This window comes from Pelophylax lessonae (assembly GCF_965119305.1).
Source record: "Pelophylax lessonae genome assembly, chromosome: 7".
NCBI classification, from domain to species: domain Eukaryota; kingdom Metazoa; phylum Chordata; class Amphibia; order Anura; family Ranidae; genus Pelophylax; species Pelophylax lessonae.
Genome location: NC_138774.1, coordinates 155,913,475 through 155,940,536, shown reverse-complemented (window position 1 = coordinate 155,940,536; position 27,062 = coordinate 155,913,475). Strand labels below are relative to the sequence as shown.

At 44.8% G+C, this 27,062-nt stretch overlaps 1 protein-coding gene across 1 annotated transcript in view; it reads left to right on the top strand.

Moving 5' to 3' along the window:
- The window catches only part of VBP1 (VHL binding protein 1), a 37,471-nt gene that overhangs the window by 10,133 nt on the left and 276 nt on the right, over window positions 1–27,062 (top strand). Inside the window, exons 2-5 of the mRNA XM_082263779.1 lie at window positions 5,402–5,526; window positions 5,608–5,674; window positions 9,829–9,927; window positions 20,424–20,562. Of these exons, the coding sequence (XP_082119905.1) occupies window positions 5,402–5,526; window positions 5,608–5,674; window positions 9,829–9,927; window positions 20,424–20,562 (430 nt within the window). The remainder of the gene's footprint in view (window positions 1–5,401; window positions 5,527–5,607; window positions 5,675–9,828; window positions 9,928–20,423; window positions 20,563–27,062) is intronic.

Sequence of the window (27,062 nt, the reverse complement as noted above, 5' to 3'; positions counted from 1 at the left end):
TGCAAAACCTTGCGGCCAAACACGGCATCAGATGATGCCATTACATCAACTTTATAATGTTTTGTAAAGGTATGCACCGACGACCAGGTAGCCGCCTTGCACACCTGGACCACTGACGCCTGATGGTGAAAGGCCCATGACGCACTAAGCGCCCGAGTGGAGTGCGCCTTAACAGGGAACGGGGGCTCCCGACCCTTAATAGAATAAGCCTGTACCACCGTCTGTCTGATCCATTTGGAAATGGTCGCGGCAGATGCAGGCAAACCCTTTTTGGGTCCATCCGGGATCACAAAAAGTGAATCCGTCTTGCGAAACGAGTCTGTCGTTTTTAAGTATACCCTGATCGCCCGGACCACATCCAAGGAGTGTAAAGCAAACTCCCGAGGATGACTGGGCTTAGGACACAGGGAAGGTAATACAATTTCTTCATTCAGATGAAATTCTGAAACCACTTTTGGTAGGAAGGATGGATTCGGACGAAGAACCACCTTATCTCTATGAACCACCAGATATGGGGAACGACAAGATAATGCGGCCAGTTCTGACACCCTGCGTGCAGAAGTAATAGCCACCAAGAAGGCCACCTTCTGGGACAATGTAGGTAGAGGAATCTCCCTAATATCTTCAAAGGAAGGTTTCTGAAGAACCGACAATACTAAATTAAGATCCCAGGGTGGTAACGGCGCGCGCACTGGCGGAGCCAGATGTCGCACCCCCTGGATGAAATTCCGCACCAAGGAATGAGTAGCCAAAGGCTTCTGAAAGAAGATAGCTAATGCTGAGACCTGACCCTTGATAGTACTCAAGGCCAGTTTCTGCTCAACCCCTTGTTGCAGAAAAGCTAATATTCGACTAACCGAATAAGACCGTGGACGGAACCCCAGAGGTTCACACCATGCAATGTAGGACTTCCATGTGCGATGATAAATCTTTCTGGAAGTCGCTTTCCTTGCTTCAACTAGAGTAGGAATAACTGAAGCTGACAAACCTTTGTCCTTCAGCACCTGGGTCTCAATAGCCAGGCCGTTAAAGCCAGCGATCGTAAAGCAGGATGGAAGATCGGTCCCTGAGACAGTAGGTCCTCCCTGAGAGGAAGTCTCCACGGGACGTCCGCCACCAGTCTGACCACGTCGGCGTACCAAGCTCGACGAGGCCAGTCCGGAGCTACCAGAATTACTGGAATTCCTTCCTCCTCTATCCTGCGAAGAAGTCTTGGCAGTAACCCGAGAGGAGGGAAGGCATACATTAGCTGGTATTGCCCCCACGGGGCGATCAGTGCGTCTGCGGTCTCTGCTAGAGGATCGCGGGAGCGAGCCACGAATCTCTGTACTTTCCTGTTGAATCGTGATGCCAACAGATCCACATCCGGGGTGCCCCACCGTAGGCACAACTGGTGGAAAACTTCTGGATGGAGGGACCATTCCCCCTGATCCAGAGTCTGACGGCTGAGATAATCTGCCTGCCAATTCTCCACCCCCGGAATGTTCTTGCGCCCTGTCCCTGACAAGCCACTTCCACCCGGGACACAAGTTTCCATAATAGCTGACAATGATTCAATCGTCAGTGGGGTGCTGGAGGATCCTGCAGACCCCTCGAGGGGATCCGGAGGAGATACACGAGTGGCAGGGTCCATGTTAATTCAGGACACCTTTGCCAGAAAAAACAAAAAAACTTTTTTTTTTTTTTTTTTTTTGTGTCTCCCCCTAGCGCAATAGCGCCCCTCAGAGTACCTGCTTCTCGATCCCCACAGAGAGAGAGGGACCCCCAAGGCTCACCAACCGATGCAGTGAAGTTTCCAACCAACTGCAGTCAGCGTCTGTCTTTTACAGACTGGAAGGAGCTGTTGCTTTTTCCCGGGTAGAAGGACGTGGCTCCGCCCCCTGTGTACGCATTCCGGCGTTCCCAGCTCTCCACGAGGTAGCTGGGCTCATGAAACATGGCCGCCCCCATACAAGAGACAATAGACTCCAAAAACATGGCGGCCGGCGTGACCTGAGGACATACATGCACTTGGTCTACGGCAAAATGGCGGCGGACCGCCGAAATCGTTTTCCCAGCACATCCACCTGCATCTCTGCTAAGAGGCGATTTATTGATCTACAGGAGATACACTACAAATAAGGTAGGATTATACCTCCTATGTCTGCTGTAATGCTACAGTCTGCTGGGTAGAGTGTTAGCTCTCAAACCAAGTCCACTTCCCACCAAACACATACTGTATTTACAAGGGGGACTTTTAGTGTCAGATATATACTGACCATGTATGGAGGGGCCCATAATTCATACTGCCTCATAACGAGGAAAGAAAAAAAGGGAACGTTTACTCACCATACCGAACCGACAGGCACCCTCTCTTCACAATACCCTCTCCACGGGGGTGGGGGGTTGTGGACCACTCCGGACGCCTCGACTCTCTGGTTCCTGGCGTCCAAGCGAGACTTTTAACTCGCCAGGTCAGTCCCTCCACTGGGACTCCGTCGCGGCCGACCCAGCGCGGAGCTCTGGTCTGCACGCGCTCGTAGGCAGAAACCGGGGTGACCACTGGATCTCAACACCCAGCCCGTCCCCGCATACTTACTTGAATGTGTGGCGGCCGACCAAGCGCAATGCAATGGTCTGCGCGCGCTCGTAGGCCGGCTGGGGTGACCACTAGTGTCGCCCAGTCCGGCGTATTTGCTTGAAGATCTCACAGGAAAAAAACACTGGAGAAAAACTGCCTAAAAAAACTTTTTTTTTTTTTTTTTTTAAAGAAAAAATCTTGCCAGGACCAAAAAGATCCCAGCAAGGAACTTGGGTCCTTACTCCTGACTAGACAGAAAAAAACTGATTCCCTGTAGCAGAGAGAGGGAGGATATACCCTCAGGGACTGCCCCTAAGGTGGAGCCAGAACGTTTTGTCTTTCTGCCTAGTCCTACTCCTGCGGAGACAACATAACCCAGCTCTTGAGAATCAAGAAGACTACGTCTGTCAATGAGCGATAGAGAAATTTCTCTTAACCACTTAAGCCCCAGCCCTATTTCGGACACTTTTTGTTTACAAGTTAAAACCAGTATTTTTTCCTAGAAAACTACTTAGAACCCCCCAAACATTATACATATTTTTTTAGCAAAGACTCTGGAGAATAAAATGTCGGTCATTGCAAAATTTTTTGTCACGCGGTATTTGCGCAGCGGTCTTTAAAACACCATTTTTTTGGAAAAGTTTGAAAAATCACATTTCACTGCATTTAAAAAATACTAAACAGTAAAGTTAGCCCATTTTTTTTGTATATTGTGAAAGATGATGTCACGCCGAGTAAATAGATACCCAACATGTTATGGTCAATAGAGATCTCAATTTACGACGCTTTAAATTTATTTAACGGTTACCAGTTTAGAGGTAGAGTGTAGCTCTTTTTTTTAAATTATTGCCCACGCTCTGGCGATCGCGGTGATACCTCACATGTGGGGTTTGAACAGCGACTTCATTCGCGGCTCGACTTGCGTATACATTTTTTTTTGTGCTCGAGCTAACGGTGACGGGGGCGGCTACATTTTTTTTTTTCCTATTTATTTTTTATTTTTTTTCAACTTTATTACAGGTTTTTAAAAAAAAAAAAAAAAAATCTGATCACTTTTATTGCTGTCACAAGCAATGTAAACATCCCTTGTGACAGCAATATGTGTGACAGGTACACTTTATGGAGGGATCGAGGGTCTAAAAGACCCTAGACCCCTCCACTACACTTCCCTGTATGCAAAACGCCGAAAACTGCATTTTTGCATACAGCCGTTTTTTAAAACTGCCGCCTTTTGCAGCACAGTAACCCGGAAGTGACGTCATGGACGCCGCCTCCGGGTTACGTCATCGGAGACCCGATCAATGCAGTTTCCGGCATTCATCGGGACTCCATCCAGCCGGCGGACGTGCCGGCTGGGTGCTCGGGGCTCCCGGTGGGACGGGAGCCCCGAGCAAAGCCACGGAAGGCGGCGGGAGGGGCCCCCCCCCCCCGGGTAACGATCGAGCGGCTCCCGAGCCGCATCAGTCGTTACCAACGGAAAGCCGACCGTCTGCTTCAAACCACGGTACCGGGATCGGGATGATGTCTCTAGCTAGAGGCATCATCCCGGTATAAGCCCGCAAAGTTTACCAACGTAGCCCTACATCGATATGCGGTAAGTGGTTAAGAGGTTTCCTTTTAATAACTAGCTTTCAAACAAAATTTGAATATCGCATCAAAACGTTTCCCTAACTTCTGTTGAGATATACACTTACTGGGTACACCTTGCTAGTACTGGGTTGGACCTCCTTTTGCCTTCAGAACTGCCTTAATTCTTTGTGGCATAAATTCAACAAGGTGTTGGAAACCTTCCTAAGGGATTTTGGTCCAAATGGCATGATGGCATTACGTAGTTGCTGCAGATTTATCCACTGCACATCCATGATGAAAATCCTCCATTCCACCACATCCCAAAGGTGCTCTATTGGATGAGATGATTTGAGCTTTGTGACACGGTGCATTATCCTGCTGGAAGGAGCCATCAGAAGATGGGTACACTGTAGTCCTAAAGGAATGGACATACTCAGGTAGGTCGTGGTGTTTAAATGATTCTCAGTGGTACCAAGGTTCCCAAATTGTGCCAAGAAAATATACCCCACACCATTACACCACCACAAGCCTGAACTGTTCATACAAGGCAAGATGGATCCATGCTTTAATGTTGTCTACACTAAATTCTGACCCTACAATCTAAATGTCCCAGCTGAAATCGAGACTTATCAGACCAGGCAATTTTTTTTCCAATCTTCTATTGTCCAATTTTGATGAGTCTGTGAATTGTAGCCTAATTTTCCTGTTCTTAGCAGACAGGAGTGGCACCCGGTGTGGTCTTCTGTTGCTGTAGCCTATCTGGTTCAATGTGTTGTGCGTTCAGAGCTAATATTCTGCATACCTTCATTGTAGTGAGAGTGGTTATTTGAGTTACTGTTCTCTTTCTATCATCTGCCCATTCTCCTCTGACATCAACAAGGCATTTTCATCCACACAACTGCTGCTTACTGGATATTTTCTCTCTCTATCGTTTATTGATGGACACAGTTCTCTCTGATCCATATCAGTAGTTTAGGGGTATCGGTTCGCACGGTGGTGGCTTCTCTGCATCAGGGGGATTCCTGTCCTCCATAGACATCAAGCTGCCTACCTTCACATCCTGTTATGTTCGGGACACCTATGGGTTCTCAGTTTTTTGCCGTGGGGAAGGATCTCTATGCAATTGGTTTGCGATGCCGCACTGGTTGAGACTTCCCTGTATGGGGGGGGGGGGTTGGGCATAACTTTAGAAAATAGTGAAAACCACTGTGCCAACCACAACACAGCAGTAATATGATGAAAATTGATCTTTCAGTTTCTGTTGTGTTCTAGGAAGATGTGGATTCATTTATGCAGAAACCTGGAAATGAAACGGCTGATGTAGTGCTTAAGCGATTAGATGAACAATATCAGAAGTATAAGTTTATGGAATTAAATCTTTCTCAGAAGAAAAGGAGGTGAGTTCTCTTGCAGACGTGTGTGTGGTTTTTTTTTTTTTTTTTCCCCTATTAAATTTTGACATTTTCTTCTTTTGGCAGACTAAAGAGTCAAATCCCTGAAATTAAACAGACGTTAGAAATTTTGAAGCATATGCAAAAGAAAAAGGTAACTCTTGTCTCTTCCAAACAATGTACTTTATTTTTTTATTTCTTTTTATTTTGAATACATTTTTATTAGAACGTTTTTCAAGTGATAACAGTACAGTGAAGCACGCATAGATTGGAATTGAAATGTGAGTTGCTCCAATACAAGGTCAACTGACATACAACTGCGTACAATAGATATGCGATTGAGCGACTTGTAACAAGACATCTGACGTAGTGGTAAACCGTCACAAAACCTTGTAACCACTTAAAGTGCCGCTCAAGGTGCTCTGCTGGGGGGGGGGATCTGGTGTCTCACAGCAGTGTAAGGGTGCAGGCCATCTTGTGCTTGATCCAGAAAGTAGTGAAGGATGAGAAATATTGTACACCACTAATGTAGCAGGTGCAGAAGAATGGGAACTAAACTCCTAAGCCACGCCCCTCTGATACATTTCACACCACCCACCAGGGCTTAGTCAAAGTGAATATCCGTGCAATGAGTGATCCCAATTTTCTGGTAGCATGCAGTCCTCTGCATCTCTATAGAGCAATATGTACAAAGGTCACAACTTATGCATTAAGCAAATCATTCAACTGTTAATTGGGAGACCTAGTGTCCTTGAGGTCTGAGTCCATGCTTTGACATGTCCAAAGGGTTATTGCCCAAAAAGAGCATGATGTAGAGAAGAATATCTTCGCTCAGTTAATCAAAGTGGGAGTGATAGGGGTAGGAGAGGGTGGGATGACAAGCTGGACACTGTGTGTGTGTGTATATATGTATATATATATATATATATATATATATATATTAGTGAGGTTGATTAGCTCGGTGGCGGGCGTGGATGACCCCTTGGGGGGGATTCGTTACACAGGGAGATAGCCGAGAAGTGGTTGAAAACAACAGTGTAAGGTTTATTCTTGCAATTTTCTTCACACAAGTGCAAGCCTCAAAATAAAACGCAAAATAAATCCTTGCCACTGTGGGCGGCTACCTTCTCACATACAGGAACCTACCTAAAGAGTCTGTCTCCAACCTACTGTTGGGCAAACTTTGCTGATCCTACAGCAGACACTCAATAGTCCATTTATTTTCTCTTCACATAACAAATGTCCATTGAACATGTCCCTTGTCCTCTTCACATTGAACATGTCCCTTTTCTCTTCACATAGAACACATTCCTTTGCTTGTCTCTTCACATAGCAAACAGTTAATTTAATTTATTTCTTCCACATAGAAACAATCCCAGACCTCACCTTGAGTAGTCTTCACACTTTTTACCCTCCTCAGCGCACATCACTTCAGGAGGTCTTCTCCCATGCTCACAGCGTCGGGAGGCACACATCTGACTGTCCTACTCTACCCACACGGCGTCAGGAGGCAGCAATCCTTCTCCCAGGCTCACACAGCGTCGGGAGGCACACATCTGACTGTCCTCCTCTCCCCAGCTCACACAGCGTCAGGAGGCAGCAATCAATAGACTTCCTTTGGACAAATTATAGAAGCCTTAACTTCCTCATTCAGAACAGCTGAAGGCCTTTCAACTTCCTTAAGCCGTCCTGGCTACCTCTGCAGCCGACACCCTATAGTAATTGGTGAATTTTCTAAACCAGGTGGAAATGTATCTCCTGTCTGTGACTACATCCACAGATTTACCTGACTTCCTGTCACAAAATATATATATATATATATATATATATATATATATATATATATATATATTATTCTTTAACTGAAAAACTACAAGATAAAGGAAGGTATGGAAAGAAAAATGTACAATTCTACATGTTCTGGGCTGTCCATTGTTTGTTTTTTTTTTTTTTTGTTTTTTTTTTATACAGCGATAGTGATGTGTGTAGGCTACAGCCCTATGCCCATCTTTTTCCACTGTAAGCCAGCAGATTAACTTCTTGAGTCCCCAGGACTTTTTCTCTCTAAATCCCATTGAGTTCCAAAGTGTTTTTTTCCTTTTTAGCCTTTAAAGTCTACCCTAATGCAATATACATGATCTTTAATTCCTTGGATTCATTTTAGTAAAGTATGAATAATGAGATTTGTGCTGGGTACATGGATACCCATTCGGACACGGAGCTGCTGTTCTGCCCCACCCCCTCTCTCTCTCCTCATTGGCTGACTGACTTTGATAGCCGCGGCTGTGTCTTAGCCAATCAGGAGGAACGGCTGAGGGACTTGTAGACCTTGCTTGTGAGATGGGGGCTCAGGTAAGTATTTGGGGGGGGGGGGGTCTGCTGCACACAGAAGGCTTTTTATCTTCATGCATAGAATGCATAAAGATAAAAAAAACTTCCTGCCTTTACAACTCTTAAGTTTTTATATGTATGTGCATCTAAAAAAGATAAGACTTATCATCAAATGTATTTTTTTTTTTTTTTCAGTAATTCACTTACAAAAGTAAAACTCTGTATATTATATAGAGTTAAACACAGTGATAGATTTCAAGCATTTTTCTTTTCATTGTGGTGATTATGGCTTACAGCTAGTGAAAACCTAAAATTCATTATCTCAGAAAAGTAGAATATTGTGAAAAAGTTCAATGTTGTAGACTCAGTGTCACACTCTAATCGGCTAATTAACTCCAAACACCTGTAATGGTTTCTTGAGCCTTTAATTGGTCTCTGTCTGGTTCAGTAGGTTGCACATTCATGGGGAACACTGCTGACTTGACAGTTGTCCAGAAGACAGTCATTGACACCCTCCACAAGGACAAGTCACAAAAGGCCATTGCTACAGAAGCTGCTGTTCAGAGTGCTGTATCCATTTTGGGGAGATTCACAAGGTGTGGAATACGGTTGGTGTCAGTGCTTCAAAAGCCGTCCCACACAGACCTATCCAAGACTTGTCAAGCCACTGTGTATATATGTCTGGACTGTTGCTCAGTGGTCCAAAGTCCTCTTTTCGGATGAAAGTAAATTTTACATTTCATTTGGAAATCAACGTCCCAGAGTCTGGAGGAAGAGTTGTAGAGGCACAGAATTCAAGTTGCATGAGGTCCAGTGTGAAGTTTCCACAGTCCGTAATGATTTGGGGAGCCTTGTTATCTTCTGGTGTTGGTCCACTGTGTTTTATGAAGTCCAAAGTCAGCGCAGTCCTCTACCAGGAAATTCTAGAGCACTTCATGCTTCCCTCTGCTGACTAGCTTTATGGAGATTTCATTTTTCAGAAAGACTTGGCACCTGCCCACACTGCCAAAAGTACCAATACCTGGTTTAATGTTCATGGTATCTCTGTGCTTGACTGGCCAGCAAACTCGTCTGACCTAAACCCCATAGAGAATCTGTGGCGTATTGTCAAGCAGAAGATGAGACACCAGACCAAATGATGCAGATGAGCTGAAGGCTGCTATCAAATCGACCTGGGCTTCCATAACACCTCAGCAGTGCCACCGGCTGATCACCACTATGCCACTCTGCATTGCTGCAGTAATTAATACAAAATAATACAAAAGAAGCCCCGACCAAGTATTGAGTATATACTATACTGTACATGGACATACGTTTCTGCAAGATTACTTTTTTTTTTTTTGGTCTTCTGTAACCTAATTATCTGAGATACTGAGATCATTAAAATAAAAAAGAAATGGTGGAAAAATATCACTGAGTGTAATGAATGAGGTTCACATTTTGAATTAAATTACTGATATTAATTTTTTGATATTCTAATTTTGAGCCACACAGTGATAAGCTCATCTGTCACTCTGATTTGTCTTCTGGTCAGTGCATAAACTGATTGTCTCCTTGTACTGCTTCTGCTTTTTCCTATCACACTTCAGCCCTGCAGTACAGAAATTGCAAGGTTCAGATTTAGGTACTTAAGGGCTTGTGTGTGTGTGTGTGTGTGTGTGTGTGTGTGTGTGTGTGTGTGTGTGTGTGTGTGTGTTTGTGTTTAAAAAAAAAAAAAAATTGTAACATGTTGCATCCTAACTACATGTTTAAATGTTATTAAAGGTGACCTTCTTCTTTTAACACTTCTTGCATTTAAAAAAAATAATAATAATATACATGTTAATTGTGTATTAATAACAGAGCTGTAAATTTTTTTTTTCTTTTTTTTAATCTGCCTAGAGTTCAACTTTAAGGACTGCTAAGCTAGAAATCGTAAATATTTGTTCCTAGGTTTAGATGCAATTTTTTAAGTGAAAACTTTTTTTTCTTTGACAGGGCACTACGGAGCCAATGGAAACAAGGTTTTTATTGGCAGATAATGTATATTGTAAAGCATCGGTGCCACCTACAGACAAAGTCTGCTTGTGGCTTGGGGTAAGTTTAGAAGAAAGGTAAATGGGTCTCCCTAATACTTTTATGTTTGCACTTTTGTTTTTTGTTTTTTTGTGTTTAAAAGTGATGCTATGTAATGCTTTTTTCAGCTGTCATATTGTAAGTGATAAGCAGATCATCTTTGGTGAACTGCAAGGCTTTAAGGAATCCTTTTGTCACATTCTTAAAGTGGAGTTCCAGCCATTTCACTCACCTGTCCAACGGTCCAGCGATGCGGCCGCCCGAAGCCTCGATCCTCTCCCTTGGCGCCGGCATCACTGCTGTGGGCACCCGGCTGTGACAGTTTGCGGCTTCACAGCCGGGGTACCCACTGCGCATGCGCGAGTCGCGCTGCGCGCCGTGATTGGCCGGCAATCTTCTGGGACCTCTGACTTGTCCCAGAAGATTGCAGGGAGGGAGGGGGAGAGGAGAACTTCCGCTCAGGGCGCCGCGGCGCTCCGAGCAGAAGTGGGAGCGGGTACCTGTCAAAACTAGGTACCCGCTCCCCCCCAAAAAAATGACATGCCAAATGTGGCATGTCAGGGGGGTAGGACCACCTAAAGCGGAAGTTCCACTTTTGGGTGGAACTCCGCTTTAACTGCTCCTTTTGTGAAAAGATTGTAGGCTTTTATAAAAGCTTTTCTCAAACAGATTGAGAATGATAGGGTCATTTCCATTAGAACCACCTGAGCAGCTTCTGTGTTGCAAAATATCTGGATTTCTCCTAAAAGATCCTACATAAAACATCCTACATCATAGGATGTGTATTTTGAAGTACAGCCACGGAAAAGTAGATATCTAGAGTCATTGTGTGAGGTTTAATAACTTCTAACTGTTGAAATTTGTTTTTTTTTTTTTTTTTTTTTTTTTAAATTGTAGGAGTTGCATTCCCTCAGTGTGTAGATGTGGTGTGTGGGTTTTTTTAATGTGAAAATATTGTCTTTTTCTAAATAATTCAAGTTAGACTTACCGGTAACTTGTTTTCCAATAGTCTTTCAGGACAGCACCTTAGAGAGATGGCTCCTCCCTCTCCTCATTGGGAAACACCCCATCCACCAGATTTTAAAAGGAGGCTTCTCCCACCATTCATCAGTTTGTAGAAGAGTACCTCCGGCCCATGCTGGAACACATAAACAGATATGGTTAATCACAGCAATACATTTTTATACAATAGGGCGGGATCCTCCTGCTGTCCTGAAAGACTATTGGAAAACAAGTTACCGGTAAGTCTAACTTGAATTTTCCCTAAAACGTCTTTCAGGACAGCACCTTAGAGAGGATTATCGAGACTTACTCAATTTAGAGAGGGACCACAGCTTGCAGGACCTTTCTGCCAAAAGCCTGATCTTCAGCTGCCAAAAGGTCCAACCTATAGTGTCTTCCAAATGTAAAGTAGCTTGACCACGTAGCCGCTTTGCAGATCTGATCTGGAGTGGCACCAGCTTTCTCTGCCCATGTAGTGGCTAGCGCTCTAGTAGAGTGAGCTCTGATCCCCTGTGGGGGAGACAATTTCATTTGGGAGTAAGCCTCTGAAATAGCGGATCTGAGCCATCTGGCTATTGATCCTTTTGATGCCTGGCGACCTTTTTTGTTGCCAGAGAAAAGAACAAAAAGAGTTTGATGCTCTAAACTCTTTAGTAACCTCCAAGTAGTGTATAAGGACCCTTCTTACATCTAGGTAGTGAAAGCTTTTCTCCTTATCTCCTGATGGATTAGGACAGAAGGTAGGTAACACAATTTCTTGTGAGCGGTTTCTCGTTGAAGCTACTTTTGGGAGAAACCCTGGATCCGTCTTGAGAATTATCCTATCTGGATATATGGACAAGAAAGGTTCGATAGCTGATAAAGCATGTAATTCACTGATTCTTCTTGCTGATGTCATTGCCACTAAGAAGACCGTCTTGAGGGTAAGGTTTTTTAGTGTAACCGTTTCTAGTGGTTCAAAAGGTTCCTTTGTGAAGGCCTGAAGGACCACCGACAAGTCCCATTTGGGGAAGCTTCTAATAGGCACTGGTCTGGAGCGGGTAAGGGCCCTAAAGAATCTGATGATTAAAGATTCTGAAGAAATGGGCCTTTCCAAGAATACCCCCGGGCTGTAACTTGTACCTTGAGGGTACTTACTGCCAAACCTTTTTCTGCGCCCTCCTGTAGGAACTCCAAAATTGAAGTAATACTGTCCAATTTTTGATCTTTCGATTCACCCCAGGTATTATATGTCCTCCAAACTTTTGCATATATATTCCTTGTGACTTTTTTCCTACTGGAAAGCAGAGTAGCAATTAATGCATCTGAAAATCCTTTCCTTTTCAGCAGTTGCTCCTCAGATACCAGGCGGTGAGCTTTAGCTTTTCCACTTCTGGATGATAGACTGGACCTTGAAGCAGTAGGTCTTGACAAAGAGGGAGCTGAAAAGCAGGTTTGACTGATAGTTGAAGGACAGTCGAAAACCAAACCCTTTTGGGCCAATAAGGAGTGATCAGGATCACTGAGGCTCTTTCCGTTTGGATTTTTCTCAATACCAACGGAATGAGCTGGAAGGGGGGGAAGGCATACCCCAACCTGAACCTCCAGGGATGTGCCAGGGAATCTACTCCCAGAGAGTTTTCGTTTCTGTGGAGTGAGAAGTAAAGTGGAAGTTTTGCGTTTTCTTTCGTTGCAAACAGATCCACCTCTGGCTTTCCCCAAGTCTTGGTTATCAACATAAAGACTTCTGGGTTTAAGCTCCATTCTGCTTCTCGGATCTTCTGCCTGCTTAAATAATCCGCCACACTGTTTAGTGTACCTTTTTAGGTGGATTGCTGACAAGGAAAGTAACTGCCTTTCCGCCCATTGCAGAATTTCCGTTGCCAACAGCTGTAGGGTTTTGCTTCTTGTGCCCCCTTGCTTGTTTAGATATGCCACCGTAGTGGCATTGTCTGAAAGGACTTGAACATGAGTCCCCTGAAGATTTTGAGAGAAGGCAGCTAGAGCTAGGCCTTTAACTCCTTCCAATTTGAGGATTTCCTTGTCTCGGTGTGAGACCAAACCCCCTGTGCCAGGTTTTGGTTCCAGTGGGCTCCCCACCCCCAACTGCTGGCATCCGTTGTTAACCTCTGGTCTGCTGGGAAGGACCAGGCCAAACCCTGGGACAAGGTTATCTGATTTCTCCACCACCAAAGGGACCTCTTGACCTTGGTGGGGATTTTTACCTTTAAGTCCAAAGTCTCTGGATTGTGATCCCAGATTCTGAGGAGGAAATATTGGAGTGGCCGAAAATGCAGCCTTGCCCATTGGACAGCTGGAATTGATGCAGTCAGGTTTCCAAGGACTGACATGATCTCTCTGATCGACCACCACTGATTTGTTTGTAGCCTTGCTACCAAATTCTGTATTTTGACCTGTTTGTCTTCTGGTAGGAAGATTCTTTGTTCCACAGAGCATAACTGAAACCCTAGGAACTGAACCCGCTGAGCCGGTGTGAGATTCGATTTCTTGATGTTCACTATCCATCCCAGAGCTTCTAGATGACCTCTTGCCTTGTGCAGGTCCTCTTGAAGTTTTTCCTTTGACGGGGCAAAGAAAAGCAGGTCGTCCAGGTAAGGCACCACAGAGATTCCCTGAAGGCGGAGGGGAGCTAAACACTCTGCCATTACCTTCGTAAAGATACGAGGGGATGATGATAGCCCGAAAGGGAGTGCTTTGAATTGGATATGGAGCATTTCCTTTCCCAGATTTACTGCCAACCTTAGGAATCTCTGTGAGCGAGGGGCAATAGGGATATGCAGGTAAGCATCCCTTAGGTCGATTGATGCCATGAAGCATCCTTTTAACCACTTAAGCCCCGGAGGATTTGGCTGCTAAACGACCAGAGGGTATTTTGCGATTCGGCACTGCGTGACTTTAACGGACAATTGCGCGGTCGTGCGATGCTGTACCTAAACGAATTTGGCGTCCTTTTTTTCCCACAAACAGAGCTTTCTTTTGGTGGTATTTGATCACCTGTGCGATTTTTTGATCACGCGCTATAAACAAAAAAAGAGCGTCAATTTTGCAAAAATAGCAATATTTTTCCCTTTTTTTTATATGAAATTCCCCCAAAAAAAAATGTAAAAATCAAAATTTTTTAATATTTTCGGCCAATTTGTTTTATGCTACCTATGTTTGGTAAAAAAAATCGCAAAAAGCGTATTTTGATTGGTTTGCGCAAAAGTTATTGCGTTTACTAACAAAGGGAAAGATTTTTGTCATTTTTGTTGTTTTTTTTTTTTAACGCGTAATGGCGGCGATCTGCGATTTTTTTTTTTTTGCGGTACTGCGACATTGCGGCGGAAAGATCGGACCCTTGACTGACATTTTTGACACTTTTGGGGTTACCAGTGACATTTCTACAGTAATCAGTGCTATATATATGCACTGTTACTGTAAAAATACACTGGTAGTGAAGGGGTTAACTTTATTTGAGGGAGGGGCTGTGTGTGTCCCTAGGGGCGTGATTCTAACTGTGATTGGCTGTGGCTTCAACTGTATGCAGAGTGATCAATGGATCTACATAGTAGATCCATGTGATCAGCTCTCATACAGAGAGGAGAATGACAGGCAGCTTGTTTACACAAGCTGCCTGACTTTCTCCCTCTCCCCCGCCGATCGCAGAGTGGCCGGCGGCGATCGGGTCCGCCGGTCACACGTGCGGGGGGGTCCGTGACCACGCGGGAGCGGGAGCGCGCCTCCGGCGGCGCGCGCTCGCTCCCTAAACCCTCACAGGCGAGCGACGTAGACCTACGTCACTTTGCCTGTGAGGGGCTGACCGCCGCCGTAGATAGTCGTGCGGCGGTCGGCAAGTGGTTAACAGGGTTCTGACTGTAAGAATTGAGTCCATTCGAAACTTTTTGTACAGAACTGACCTGTTTAATGGTTTCAGATTCAGTATAAGACGAAAATCCCCCGATGGTTTCTTTATCAAAAATATGTGGGAATAGAATCCCTGATGTTGTTCCTCCACTGGAACTGGACAGACAACTCCCTGTCGCCTCAGGTCCTTTAACAGGTCCATCATAGCCAGGGCTTTTTCTGCATCTCTTAGGAGGTTTGTGACAAACATCCTTTCGGGTGGCGTCTCTGAAAACTCTGTTGTAGCCTTGGGACAGCATATCCAGAATCTATTGATTTTCTGTTATGGCTGCCCAATAGGGGAGGAATTCCCTCAATCTTCCTCCCACCGGCAATGTCTTGTCATTGTGTTTTGTTGGTTGACACAGGAGGATGGAAGAGAACACCTCCTTTCCCTTTGGGTTTTTGTGTCGACCAGTTTCTTCTCTTCTCCTGGGGTCTGCTATTTTGCTGAGCTTTTTGAGGTCGAAAAAGCTTCTTTGCTGCCTGTTTCTTCTTCACAGGTAAAGACTTCTTTTTGTCTGCTGTTCTATCTAGAACAGAGTCTAGCCCAGGCCCGAATAGTAGATCCCCTTGAAAAGGAAGTCCACACAGCTTATTTTTAGAAGCCGTATCCCCAGGCCATGTCTTTAACCAAAGAGCCCTTCTGGCTGAGTTGGATAAAGCTGCAGATCTTGCTGTCATCTTCACTGACTCTGCTGAAGCATCAGCAATGAAGGCTATGGCCGTGGAGAGCGTGGAGAAGGAATCCAAAATTTCCTGTTTAGGTGAGTCTGCTGTGATGTGTGCTTTTAGCTGGCTAAGCCAGTATTCCAGATTCCTGGACACACAGGTTACTGCCATGGCAGGCTTCAGACTCCCCATGATGGATTGCCAGGATCTCTTAAGTTGCTGGTCCATCTTCTTATCCATGGGATCCCTCAGGACTCTAATGTCTTCAAATGCTAGGTCTGTCGACCTAGAAACCTGGGAGAAGGCTGCATCAATCTTTGGCATCTTATTCCAGGGAGCTCCTGGGTCCTCATAGAAAGGAAATCGCCTTTTAAAGGCTTTAGGGAAGAAGGTTTTCTTTTCCGGATCAGCCCACTCATGTTTTATTGCATCTGAGATGGTCTGATGCACTGGGAAGATACGGCCCTTAAGGCCCGTACACACGTACCGATCGTCGGCATACAAACGTCGGTGGACGAAGGATCTGCCGATTGTACGCGTGTTAGTATGGTGCCTCCGACAGATGTCTGCGCACAATCCGCGGACAAAAGTCTTTCGTGCAAACATGAAAATATTTGTATGCCGACACCAGAACGGACGATTGTTCGCCTGTCAGTACACAATTCGGCCGACAGACCGCAGATTTGCAAGACTGGGCATGCTCAGAAAATAGAAAACACAGGGAAAGTTAACCATTACATGACATCACTTCTGCAGTCGGCGGACAAAATTCTTGTGCTGTCCTTGTGCTGTCTTTGCACTTTTCAGCAGACACCGACATCCCGGGGAGAAAAGAGGAACATTTGTAAGCCGACCATCGGTACGTGTGTACGGGGCTTTAGGCTCTTCCAAGCCTGCATACATTTTATCATGCAGGGACAGTTCCTTCTTTTCCTCCTCTAGACCCAGGGTGATGTAAACTGCCCTCAGGAGACCATCCACTTGCTCTAAGGATAGTTTGTATTTAGTGGGCCTACTTTGTGCCCCTCCCTCTTTGGAATGTGAGGGGGAATTATCTCCTTGGGTGGAAGGAACCCCTTCTGTCCCCACCGAAGGAACCAATTGTGAACCCTGAGAGGACAGTGAGGCTGATGGCTGACTCAGGGTAGGATCCTGTAGGGATGACCGAAAAGATTGGATGGTAGCATCCAATTCCTTCCTCACAGATGCGACTAGGTCGCCACAAACTGCAGATGCTTCTTCCTTTACTAGTGCATCAATACACCACTGGCAAAGTGTCTTTTTCCAGCTTTCCGACAACTTTGCTTTGCATGAAGGACACTTTCTCTTGGAAACAATTTCAGAGCTTTTAGCCTGGAAGACATGAATGGGAAAACATACACATGCTTCTTAAGAGTCAGCCTGAAAGACATTTTAAGGGAAGTCCCATGTGCCCTGACAGGCCCCCAGCCACCGGGGGGAAAGATAAAAGGGATGGAGAGAGACCCCACAGTAAGATAGGCCATATAAAGATACCCCTTACCTGGGCCTTACTGGTGCCTGTGCCTGTCCCACTCGCTGAAGAAGCTTCCATCGCTTGGCAGTGGTATCACCCGTGGCTTCGGTACCGGTTCCGGAGACCAAAGCGCACCTGCACTGGACCGGATCCGGAATAAGGCACCAGCTTGCTCCTCCCTTCTTCCTCTGCGTCCGGCGGAAATGACGCCATACGCCCCCTGCAGAACGCTGCCCTTTCTGGAACCTCACTTCCGGTCCGGACGAGCGTCACTCGATCCGGAGAAATGGCTGCAAATTTGAAAAAAAGGCGGCGGAAGCCTAAGAAAAATCGTTCCGCTCCTTCAAGATGCCTTCCCAGGGCTGTGCTCTACGGGGTCCTGACTCAGCCTAGAGCACTGAAGAGGAAGAAGGAGCCCATGCACTGCAGTCGGTCGCGTGAATGGGAGAAGCAATCGTCTCCAAAAAAGGGTAGGTGGACGTAGGAAGCCCGGTCTCTCAGGATAGTACCTTAAGAGCCCAGCTCCCCACAGAGGTGTTCCTCGGTCGGAGGAAACACAAAAACTGATGAATGGTGGGAGAAGCCTCCTTTTTAAAATCTGGTGGATGGGGTGTTTCCTAATGAGGAGAGGGAGAAGCCATCTCTCTAAGGTGCTGTCCTGAAAGACGTTTTAGGGAAAAAAACATTTCAGGGTGTTTCTAAATATGGGGGAAGACATTTACTGCTTTAAAATTTTTAAAATCTGACCGACTTGTTTAATTTTTCTCTTCTGACGGTAATGTTTACGAAGTAGTGAAGGGTGCAAGAGGCTAAAAAAATGTATCTTCATAGGAGTTTTCCATCATTGTCATTTTTGTCTGGGGAGAAATGCCAAAACATTAACAGGTTTTGAATATTGTGTGTAAAATGTGCTACGTTAAAGTTAACTTCTAATTGTGTAGAATTTTATGTCCCTACAAACAAATTAACTAAAAAAAGTCAAAAAAGAGAAGTAAGGCTTTCTAAACAAAATAAACATTCTACTCACCTAGGTGAAGCAGCATTAACCTGATGCTGCACCTGTCCCACCTTCTGGCTCTGTAGTGAGAATTGAGCGATCAAACAACGCTGATCACTCGATTATCCCCCTCCACTCTAAGCAGAGAGTCTGGACTGTCAGTCAGTGGCTCTCTGCTCTGCCCCAACCATGCTCACTAGAGCACTGATGCAAAAAGTGATCACCGCCTCCACCTATAACTGGTCTTAGTGGTAAGGAGCACTGGAAGGGCGGACGCAGATGAAAAAAAACGGAGGAGATTTCCAGTCACAACTTGCCAACCAGCCAACGACCAACCGAATTGACCCCTGTTTTTAACGCATACTGTTAGACAGGTCAATTTGGTTGGTCGCTGGCTGGTTGGTAAGTTGTGACTGGAAATCTCTTCCTTTTTTTTTTTTTGATCACTAGAGCACTGAGCTGTGGAATGGGCAGGAGGTCTTGTTTAGGCTCTCGGTGGATCGCTGAGAGGCTGAGCCAGGTGCTGGTTCTGGGTGGATCTCAGCCATATGGTACAGAGCTTTTCAGAGCTTTGACTGGCTCTGTGATGTCAGCTGACAGCGGGATAAACAAACGGAAAAAAAACAAATAAATAAAAACCTGTAAATTCATATTCCCTTCTGATCCATGTGCACTTATCCATGAACAATCAATTGCAATTTTTTAAATCCTTTTGCACCACCAAACAATAAAACAAGATAAACCTTGTGTATATACACAATGTTATACCTGCTATACCCGATGTCCCCCGGTCACTCGTGATCGTCGGTTACAGAGGGAGAAAGGCAGGCGGCTAATGTAAACAAAGCCGCCTGTCATTCTCCCCTGTGTAACAGCACAGATCATACGGTCCTGCTATGTAGGACCGTAGATCTGTGCTGTTACACACGCAGCCACATCCAATCACAGTAAGAATCACGCCCCTAGGGACACGCACAACCCCTCCCTCTCAAAGTTAACCCCTTCCTTGCCAGTGTCATTTTTACAGTAACAGTGCATATGTATAGCACTGATTACTGTAGTAATGTCACTGGTAACCCCAAAAGTGTCAAAAATGATGTCAGTCAAGGGTCCGATCTGCCCACCGCTTGTCGCAGTCCCGCAAAAAAAATCGCAGATCACTGCCTTTACTCATTAAAAAAAAAAAAAACAATAAAAATTGACAAATCTTTCCCTTAGTTAGTAAACGCAATAACTTTTGCGCAAACCAATCAAAATACGCTTTTTGCGATTTTTTTTTTTTTTTCCAAACATATGTAGCAGAAAACAAATTGGCCTAAAATGTTAAACAATTTCGATTTTTACATTTTGGGGGGGGGGGGGGATTTCATATAAAAATAAAAATGTGAAAAATATTGTTTTTGCAAAATTGTCGCTTTTTTTTTTGTTTATAGCGCATGATCAAAAAAATCGCACAGGTGATCAAATACCCTTCATTTGGGTACAGTGTCGCAAGACCGCGCAATTGTCCGTTAAGTCACGCAGTGCCGAATCGCAAAACAGGCCCTGGTCAGGAAGGGGGTAAAAGCTTCCGGGGCTTAAGTGGTTAAACAAGTTGACGTTAGAAGCTGATTGGTTACCATGGACAGCTGTACCAGATTTTGCACTCTTCAGTTTTAGCAAATTAACCTTGTTGTCTGTTGCCATTTTTGAGTCTGTTTGCAGCTTAATAGAACATTTGTTTGGAGGCATTTGACACGTTTTTATAAGCTAGGTTTATTTTTTAGCACCACGCATTTTATACACCATACGAAGTGTGCTTGCAACTAATTGTTCTTGATGAGCAAAGGTGTCTTTTTTTTTTAAATTTTAAGTTACAAGGGGGTTAGAATATGCATTAATCTGTCAGAAGCAGCAAAATTTTTCAACTGCGTTTTTTTTTTTTTTTATAAAGTGGTTGTAAACCTCACTCGAAATATGAACAAAGTATATCGCTATACCGCTATGGTGTGTACTTGTCTTAATCCAGAGCACTAAGTGTCATTACTGTCTACTGCCTGGTTTCTCTATCTGCATAAGTCACTTTTCCTGACCCTTAGAGAGAAAAAAGTGAGAAGGAAAGCACACACAGCCTGTGATTGCCAGCTTTGGCTTTGTTCCTGTGTGCTGTGTAAAAAGGGGGGTGTGTCCCTTCCATCCAATCACTCTGCTGAGCTCCGTGAGCGCGAACTTCAGCCCCCCATCCACCACTTGTTGAAAGTTCACACAAGCTATGTAAATTTGGGACTTTAAACATATATATTTAGAGGAAAGCAGACTGCAAAAAAACATTATTTAAGTATGATTTGTTTTAAATCTCTGTATCACCTGCGGCTAGTCGTTTCACTAAGTGTATGTATAGGGTTTACAACCACTTTAGGTTTGTAGTTTAGAAACTTATTCTTACAATGTACTTTTTGTTTAACAATTGTGTTGTTTTTTTCTTATAAGGCCAATGTGATGCTTGAATATGATATTGATGAAGCTCAGGCTTTGCTAGAGAAGAATTTGTCTACAGCCACCAGAAACCTTGAGTCCGCAGAAGAGGACCTTGACTTTTTGCGGGACCAGTTTACCACAACAGAAGTCAGTATCCTTTTGTGGTGATAGGTTAAATAATTATTGGTCTTCTCAGGGTTTACTTGATTGAATAGCAGCTATTGTTTTGGTAAACAATGGCAAATATTGGCTGTCTATATACCACAATAAGTAACAATATAATAATACATTTACTTTTGCAGATAAAAAAGATGTGCGTTAATTTTTTTTTGTTGCCACAGCCTGGAAAGCATTGCACCAGGGATCGGCAGATCGCTGATGCCATGCAGGTCTCGCACACTGTCAAAGTATTGGCTTATTGATACATCCCATACAGGTAAGCTGATATTCCCTGACCGGAATACTCTATGAACTACAAGCCGACAGCAGCTAAGGATGTCGCGGCTTGTAGTTCATTCAGACACAGGGCAGCGGGCGGTGGCTGCAGCACTGGGAACATGTTACATTTTCCACCCTAAAATCAGGTGGAACATGTAACCTGTTCTTAAAGGTGAACTTATTCTGTAAGGTAAAAAAAAAAAAAACCTTTTTATGTCGGGGTGCCTTCCCTAAATACTTAAAATATCACCACACAGGCGGAGCCAATTTCATAAATAGTGCCTTGAAAAAGTATTCATACCCCTTGAAATTTTCCACATTTTGTCATGTTACAGCCAAAAATGTAAATGGATTTACTGAGATTTTATGTGATAGACCAACACAAAGTAGCACATAAAAGTGGAAGAAAAATTATAAATGGTTTCCAATTTTTTTTTTTTTTTTTTTTTACAAATATTAGTCTGGTGTGCATTTATATTCAGCCCCCTTTACTCTGATACCCCTAACTAAAATCTAGTGGAACCAGTTGCCTTCAGAAGCCACCTAATTAGTAACTAGAATCCACCTGTGTGCAATTTAATTTGCGTTTCAATACAGCTGTTCTGTGAAGCCTTTTAGGTTTGTTAGAAAATCTTAGTGAACAAGCCGCATCATGAAGGCCAAGAAACACACCAGACAGGTCAGGGATAAAGTTGTGGAGAAGTTTAAAGCAGGATTAAGTTATAAAAAAAAAAAAAAAATTATCCCAAGCTTTGAACATTTACGGCACACTGTTGAATCCATCATCTGAAAATGAAAAGGTTATGGTACAACTGCAAACCTACCAAGACATGGCTGTCCACCTAAACTGACAGGCCGGGCAAGGAGAGCATTCATTGGAGAAGCAGCCAAGAGGCCCATGGCAACGTTACAGGTGCTGCAGAGATCCACAGCTCAGGTGGGAGAATCTGTCCCCAGGACAACTATTAGCCATGCACTTCACAAATCTGGCGTTTTTATGGAAGAGTGGCAAGACGAAATCCGTAAGAAGTCCTGTCTGCAGTTTGTGAGAAGCCATGTGGGGGACACCGCAAACATTTCAAAGAAGGTGCTCTGGTCAGATGAGACCAAAATGTAACTTTTTGGCCTAAAAGCAAAATGCTATATCTGGCGGAAAACTAACTGCACATCACCAGGCTCCATCCGCACCACGAAACATGGTATAGCTTAGTGTGCCGCTCAGGCTCGTTCCGATGTGGGGTATGTGTGTGAATTGCTCTGCCTCTGCTGCAGGGAGTGCTGGCAAGGGACAGAGCCTGTCCTGACTCTAAACTATAGCTCAGTGTTTTTCAACTCCGGTCCTCAGGGCACACTAACAGGCCAGGTTTGCAAGAAAACTGAAATACATCACAGGTGATGTCATTTGCTGCTCAGTGATTGCAGTATACGAGTCTGCATCTCCCCAAGGTAATACCTAAAATCTGGCCTGTTAGTGTGCCCTGAGGACCGGAGTTGGGAAACACTGCTATAGCTCAAGCTAGAAGAAAGAGTTAATACCCAATGCCGCACATTTATGTAGTCCTACAATAGTGATGAGTGTGTCAACCTCAGCCTGGACTCCAACCAGGCCATGCTCCCTATGTGTTTCCCTCCTACCCCAGAGCCTAATCATGGGGGCCTGGTTTGAGTCCAAGCTGAGGTTGTGACTCTCATCACCATTTTAGAACTGCATGAATGTGCAGCATTGGGGATTACCTCTTTCTTTCCCCACCATGAAACATGTTGGTGGCGACATCATGTTGTGGGGATGCTTTTCTTCACGGGGACAGGGAAGCTGGCCAAAGTTGATGGGGAGATGGATGGAGCCAAATACAGGGAAATCTTAGAAGAAAACCTGTAGAGTCTGCAAAAGACTTGAGACTGGGGCAGAGGTTTACCTTCCTGCAGGACAACCACCCTAAACATACAGCCAGAGCTACAATGGAATTCTTTCGATCAAAGCATATTCATGTGTTCGAATAGCCCAGTCAAAGGCCAGACCTAAAACCAATAGAGAATCTGTGGCAAGACTTGAAAATTGCTGTTAAGACACTCTCCATCCAATCTGACAGAGCTTGAGCTATTCTGCAAAGAAAAATGGGCAAACATTTCACTCTCTAGATATGCAAAGCTGGTAGACAAAGTATTGATTCAGGGGTGGCTGAATAAAAATGCACAAACAACTTTTCAGATATTTATTTGTAATATTAAAAATCTTGAAAGCCATTTATTATTTTCCTTCAACTTCACAATTGTGTGCCAATTTGTGTTGGTCTATCACATAAAATCCCAATAAAATACATTTTGTTTTTGGTTGTAATATGACATAATGTGGAAACTTTTCAAGGGGCATGAATACTTTTTCAAGGCACTGTTACAATCCCCAGCAGCTAGCTCCATGGGCAGGTTAAACATATCATCTAAAAGAACGTCGCTCAGAGAAATGTCCCAATATTCAATCAAAGACTTTCAATCTAATATAACATAAAATAGATTTTCTCATGGGATCCTCACCGGATGGATAGACCCTTCCTGAAACCGAGTCCAATAAAGCTTGCAATATCAAATGTTGCAGTTTGTCTTGTTTTGATTTAATTTGCTTCCTCCTTTTTTTTTTTCTTTGTAATCTCACCGTATTCAGGTGCACGTTTTGATATTGGAAGCTTTATTGGACCCGGTATCAGGAAGGGTCTATCCATCTAGTGAGGATCCCATGAGAAAATAGTTTCTCTTTCGTTCATTAACGGACACAGCTCCTCATCTTCTTGACTATGTGGGTTATACTGCCCCCCTACAGCAGTAGGACACTAGGCAGAAAAGAACTTTGCTACGCCTATAGGGCAGTCCCTGGGAGTATACTCTCTCTCTGCTATAGGTACTCAGTTTTTTTTTTTCTGCCTAGTCAGGAGTAAAGGGCTAGTTTCTTGCTGGGATCTGTAATACTAGCAATTTTTTCTTTTTAATGGAATTTTTTTTTTTTTTCCTCTTCTGCTTTTTTTTTTTTTTTTAATTTTAATTTTTATTTTGTTCCTGTGAGATCTACAATCAAGTGCGGGACTGGGCGACAGCCTGGATCATCTAGATCCAGAGGGTCTGGCCAGTGAGCATGTGCAGCCCCGCCTGGACAGGGGCTGGCCTGCGAGTTTAATGTCTCACGAGGGTACATACGAACTGGCTTCGGCTTGAGTCGCAGCATTTCCTCCTGGAACATTTTCAAGGTTTTTACTCAAACAAGGAAGGCAAGGTGCGTCCAATTCTTGATTTTGAGGCGCTAAACTGCTTTGTGCTGGTACAGAAATTCCCAATGGAATCCATTTGCACGGTGGTGGTGGTGTCCCTACATCAGGGGGATTTCCTCGCCTCCATTGACATTAGGGACGCCTACCTACACATCCCGATGTGTCGGCCACAAGCTCTTTCTCTGCTTTGCCATGGGCGAGGAGCATTATCAGTTTGTGGTGTTAACCTTTGGTCTCGCCTCTGCTCCTCGGGTCTTCACAAAAGTATTGGCCCTAGGCTAGCATTGCTGCGTCAGCGGGGGATAGCGCTACTGGGGTATCTGAAAGATCTGCTTTTGTGAGCAGAGTCTTTGACTGCTTTGTTGGACAACTTGGAGATTACTCTGCGAACTCTGAGGCAGTTTGGTTGGATTCTGAATCTTCAGAAGTCTGCTCTCGTTCTGTCCACAAGCCTGGACTATTTGGATCTGACTCTCGACTTGGCCTCAGCCAGAGTGTTTCTTCCTCTGGAAAAATTTCAGAAATTGCAGGAGGCAATTCAGCTTCTGCTGTCCAGCAGACAATCATCTCTTTGGTCTTGCATGTGGGTACTAGGCCAGATAGTGTCTACCTTCAGGGTGGTTCCGTTTGCACAGTTCCACACGAGATCTCTGAAAGAGATTCTGCTGAAATGGAGCAAGGATCCTCAGTCTCTGGACAATCTGATCCTCTTGAGCCGGAGTACGAGGGGGTTCCTGATTTGGTAGCTTCTTTCTCCAGGACTTTGTCAGGGCAAAATGTTTGTTCCCCCTGTACTGAACGGTTGTAACCACGGACGCCAGCCTGTCCGGGTGGGGAGGTGTCCTCGGCATGGAGTGTGTTCAGGAGGTCTGGACTCTGGAACCAGGCTACCGATCAATGTACTGGAACTCGGAGCGATCAGACTGTTTGGATCATTGGACATGTCGTCTCCAGGGGTATCCGGTATGGATTCAGTCACACAATGCCATGGCTGTGGCCTATGTCAATCACCAGGGGGGCACAAGTAGTGTCCTGGCGGCTTGGGAAATAGCCAGCATTCTAAGATGGGCAGAACGATTCGTTCCAGCCTGCTCTGCTGTGCACAGTCCAGGGGTGGAAAATTGGCAGGTGGATTACCTCAGTCGACAGGCGTTGGACCAGGGGGGGATGGTCATGTCATCCGAAGTTGTTTCATCAGTTGTCTCCGGTGGGATTCTCCTGAGGTGGATCTGTTGGCCTCTTACATCAAAAGAAAAGTGCTGAGGTTTGTGGCACGGTCTCGAGATCCTCTAGCACAGACGCATTAGTGGCTCTGTTGAGTTGGTATAGTCTGATTTACGCTTTTCCTCCTCTCAAGCTTCTGCCGAGACTCCTGCGCAGGATTGAGGCAGAAGGGTTTCCGGTCATCCTAGTGGCTCCAGACTGGCCTCGCCAGTCTTGGTATGCCGAAGCTCCTTGGAGACTTCTCTCAGGGAAGATCTGTTGTCGCAAGAGTCAATCTTCCATCCTGCTTTTCAGTCGCTGGCTTTGACGGCTTTGCTGTTGAAATCCAGGTGCTGAAGGATAGAGGGTTGTCTGACTCGGTGATTCCTACGCTGGTAAAAGGTAGAAAATCTACTCATGGGTAGATTTACCATCGTACTTGGAAGACGTACATTGCGTGGTGTGAATCCATCAGGGTTCACCCTAGCTCCTTTTTGGTGACTCTGATCTTGGCTTTCCTCCAATGAGGAGTTGAGCAGCACCTGGCCTTGAGTACAATCAAGGGCCAGGTTTGAGTACCATCAAGGGCCAGGTTTCGGCTTTGGTGGTTTTCTTTCAATGTCCATTGGCCACACGCTGCTTGGTGTGTACCTTTTTCTCCAGGGAGTGAGACACTATGTTGAGTGCAGTCTCCATTGCCGCTGTGGAACCTCAATTTGGTGTTGTCAGTTCTCCTCCAGAAGCCTCCCCTTGAACATTTAGGAGGTTCCCCTGCTTACATTGCCCCAGAAGGTGGCCTTTTTTTGGTGGCTATTACTTCTGCGCGCAGGGTGTCAGAGCTGGCAGCGCTGTCTTGTCCGCCTTACCTGGTGGTTCACAGGAATAAGGTGGTTCTTCATCCAAGTCCGTCGTTCCATCTAAAAGTCTTCTCTGATTTTTCATTTGAATGAAGACCTCATGTTGCCCTACCTGTGTACCAGGCCTAACCAACTAAAGGAAATTGCCTTGCATTCCCTTGTTGTGGTTCAGGCAATGGTTTTACCTGGCAGCTACAGGGTCTTTTAGAAAGTCAGACTCCCTATTTGTCCTCGGAGATGGGCCAGAAGATAAGATGTCCGTCAATGAATGAAAGGGAAAATGGGATTTTTGACTTGCTATAAAATCCATTTCTCTGATGTTCACAGCACCCGCACCTCTATGGAGTTGGGTTTTTCTCTTCTGACACTGCTTGTAACAAAACTGAGTACCTATAGCAGAGAGTGGGAGTATACCCTCTGGGACTGCCCCATAGGCATAGTCAAGTTCTTTTCTGCCTAGTGTCCTACTCCAGTAGGGGGCAGTATAACCCACTTAGTCCAGAAGAGGAGGAGCTGTGTCCTTCAATGAGCATCAGAGAAATGGATTTTATGGTAAGTCAAAAATCCCTTTTTATATTTGAGAGACTTTGAATATTGGGATGTTTCTCCCTAAATACTTGCCTGAGGTCAAAAGGATTGTGCCACAGCAGTTGCCACATACTATTTCAATACTAAATCTAAACGGATAAAAGAAAAACACATGCAGGAAAACTCAGGATCATCTCCTGGGAAGCTGCTGCTCTACTGTCCTGTGGTCCACATGGATTTGCTTCTCAAAGGGCAGTAGAAAGTGCTGCCTGGGTGAAAGAGCTCTAAATACAAGTGTACCTCTCTGACTCGATTTAGTTCAATTCAAGTCTAAAGTTAACTGTATATTGTTTCAATTGCCAAATCTT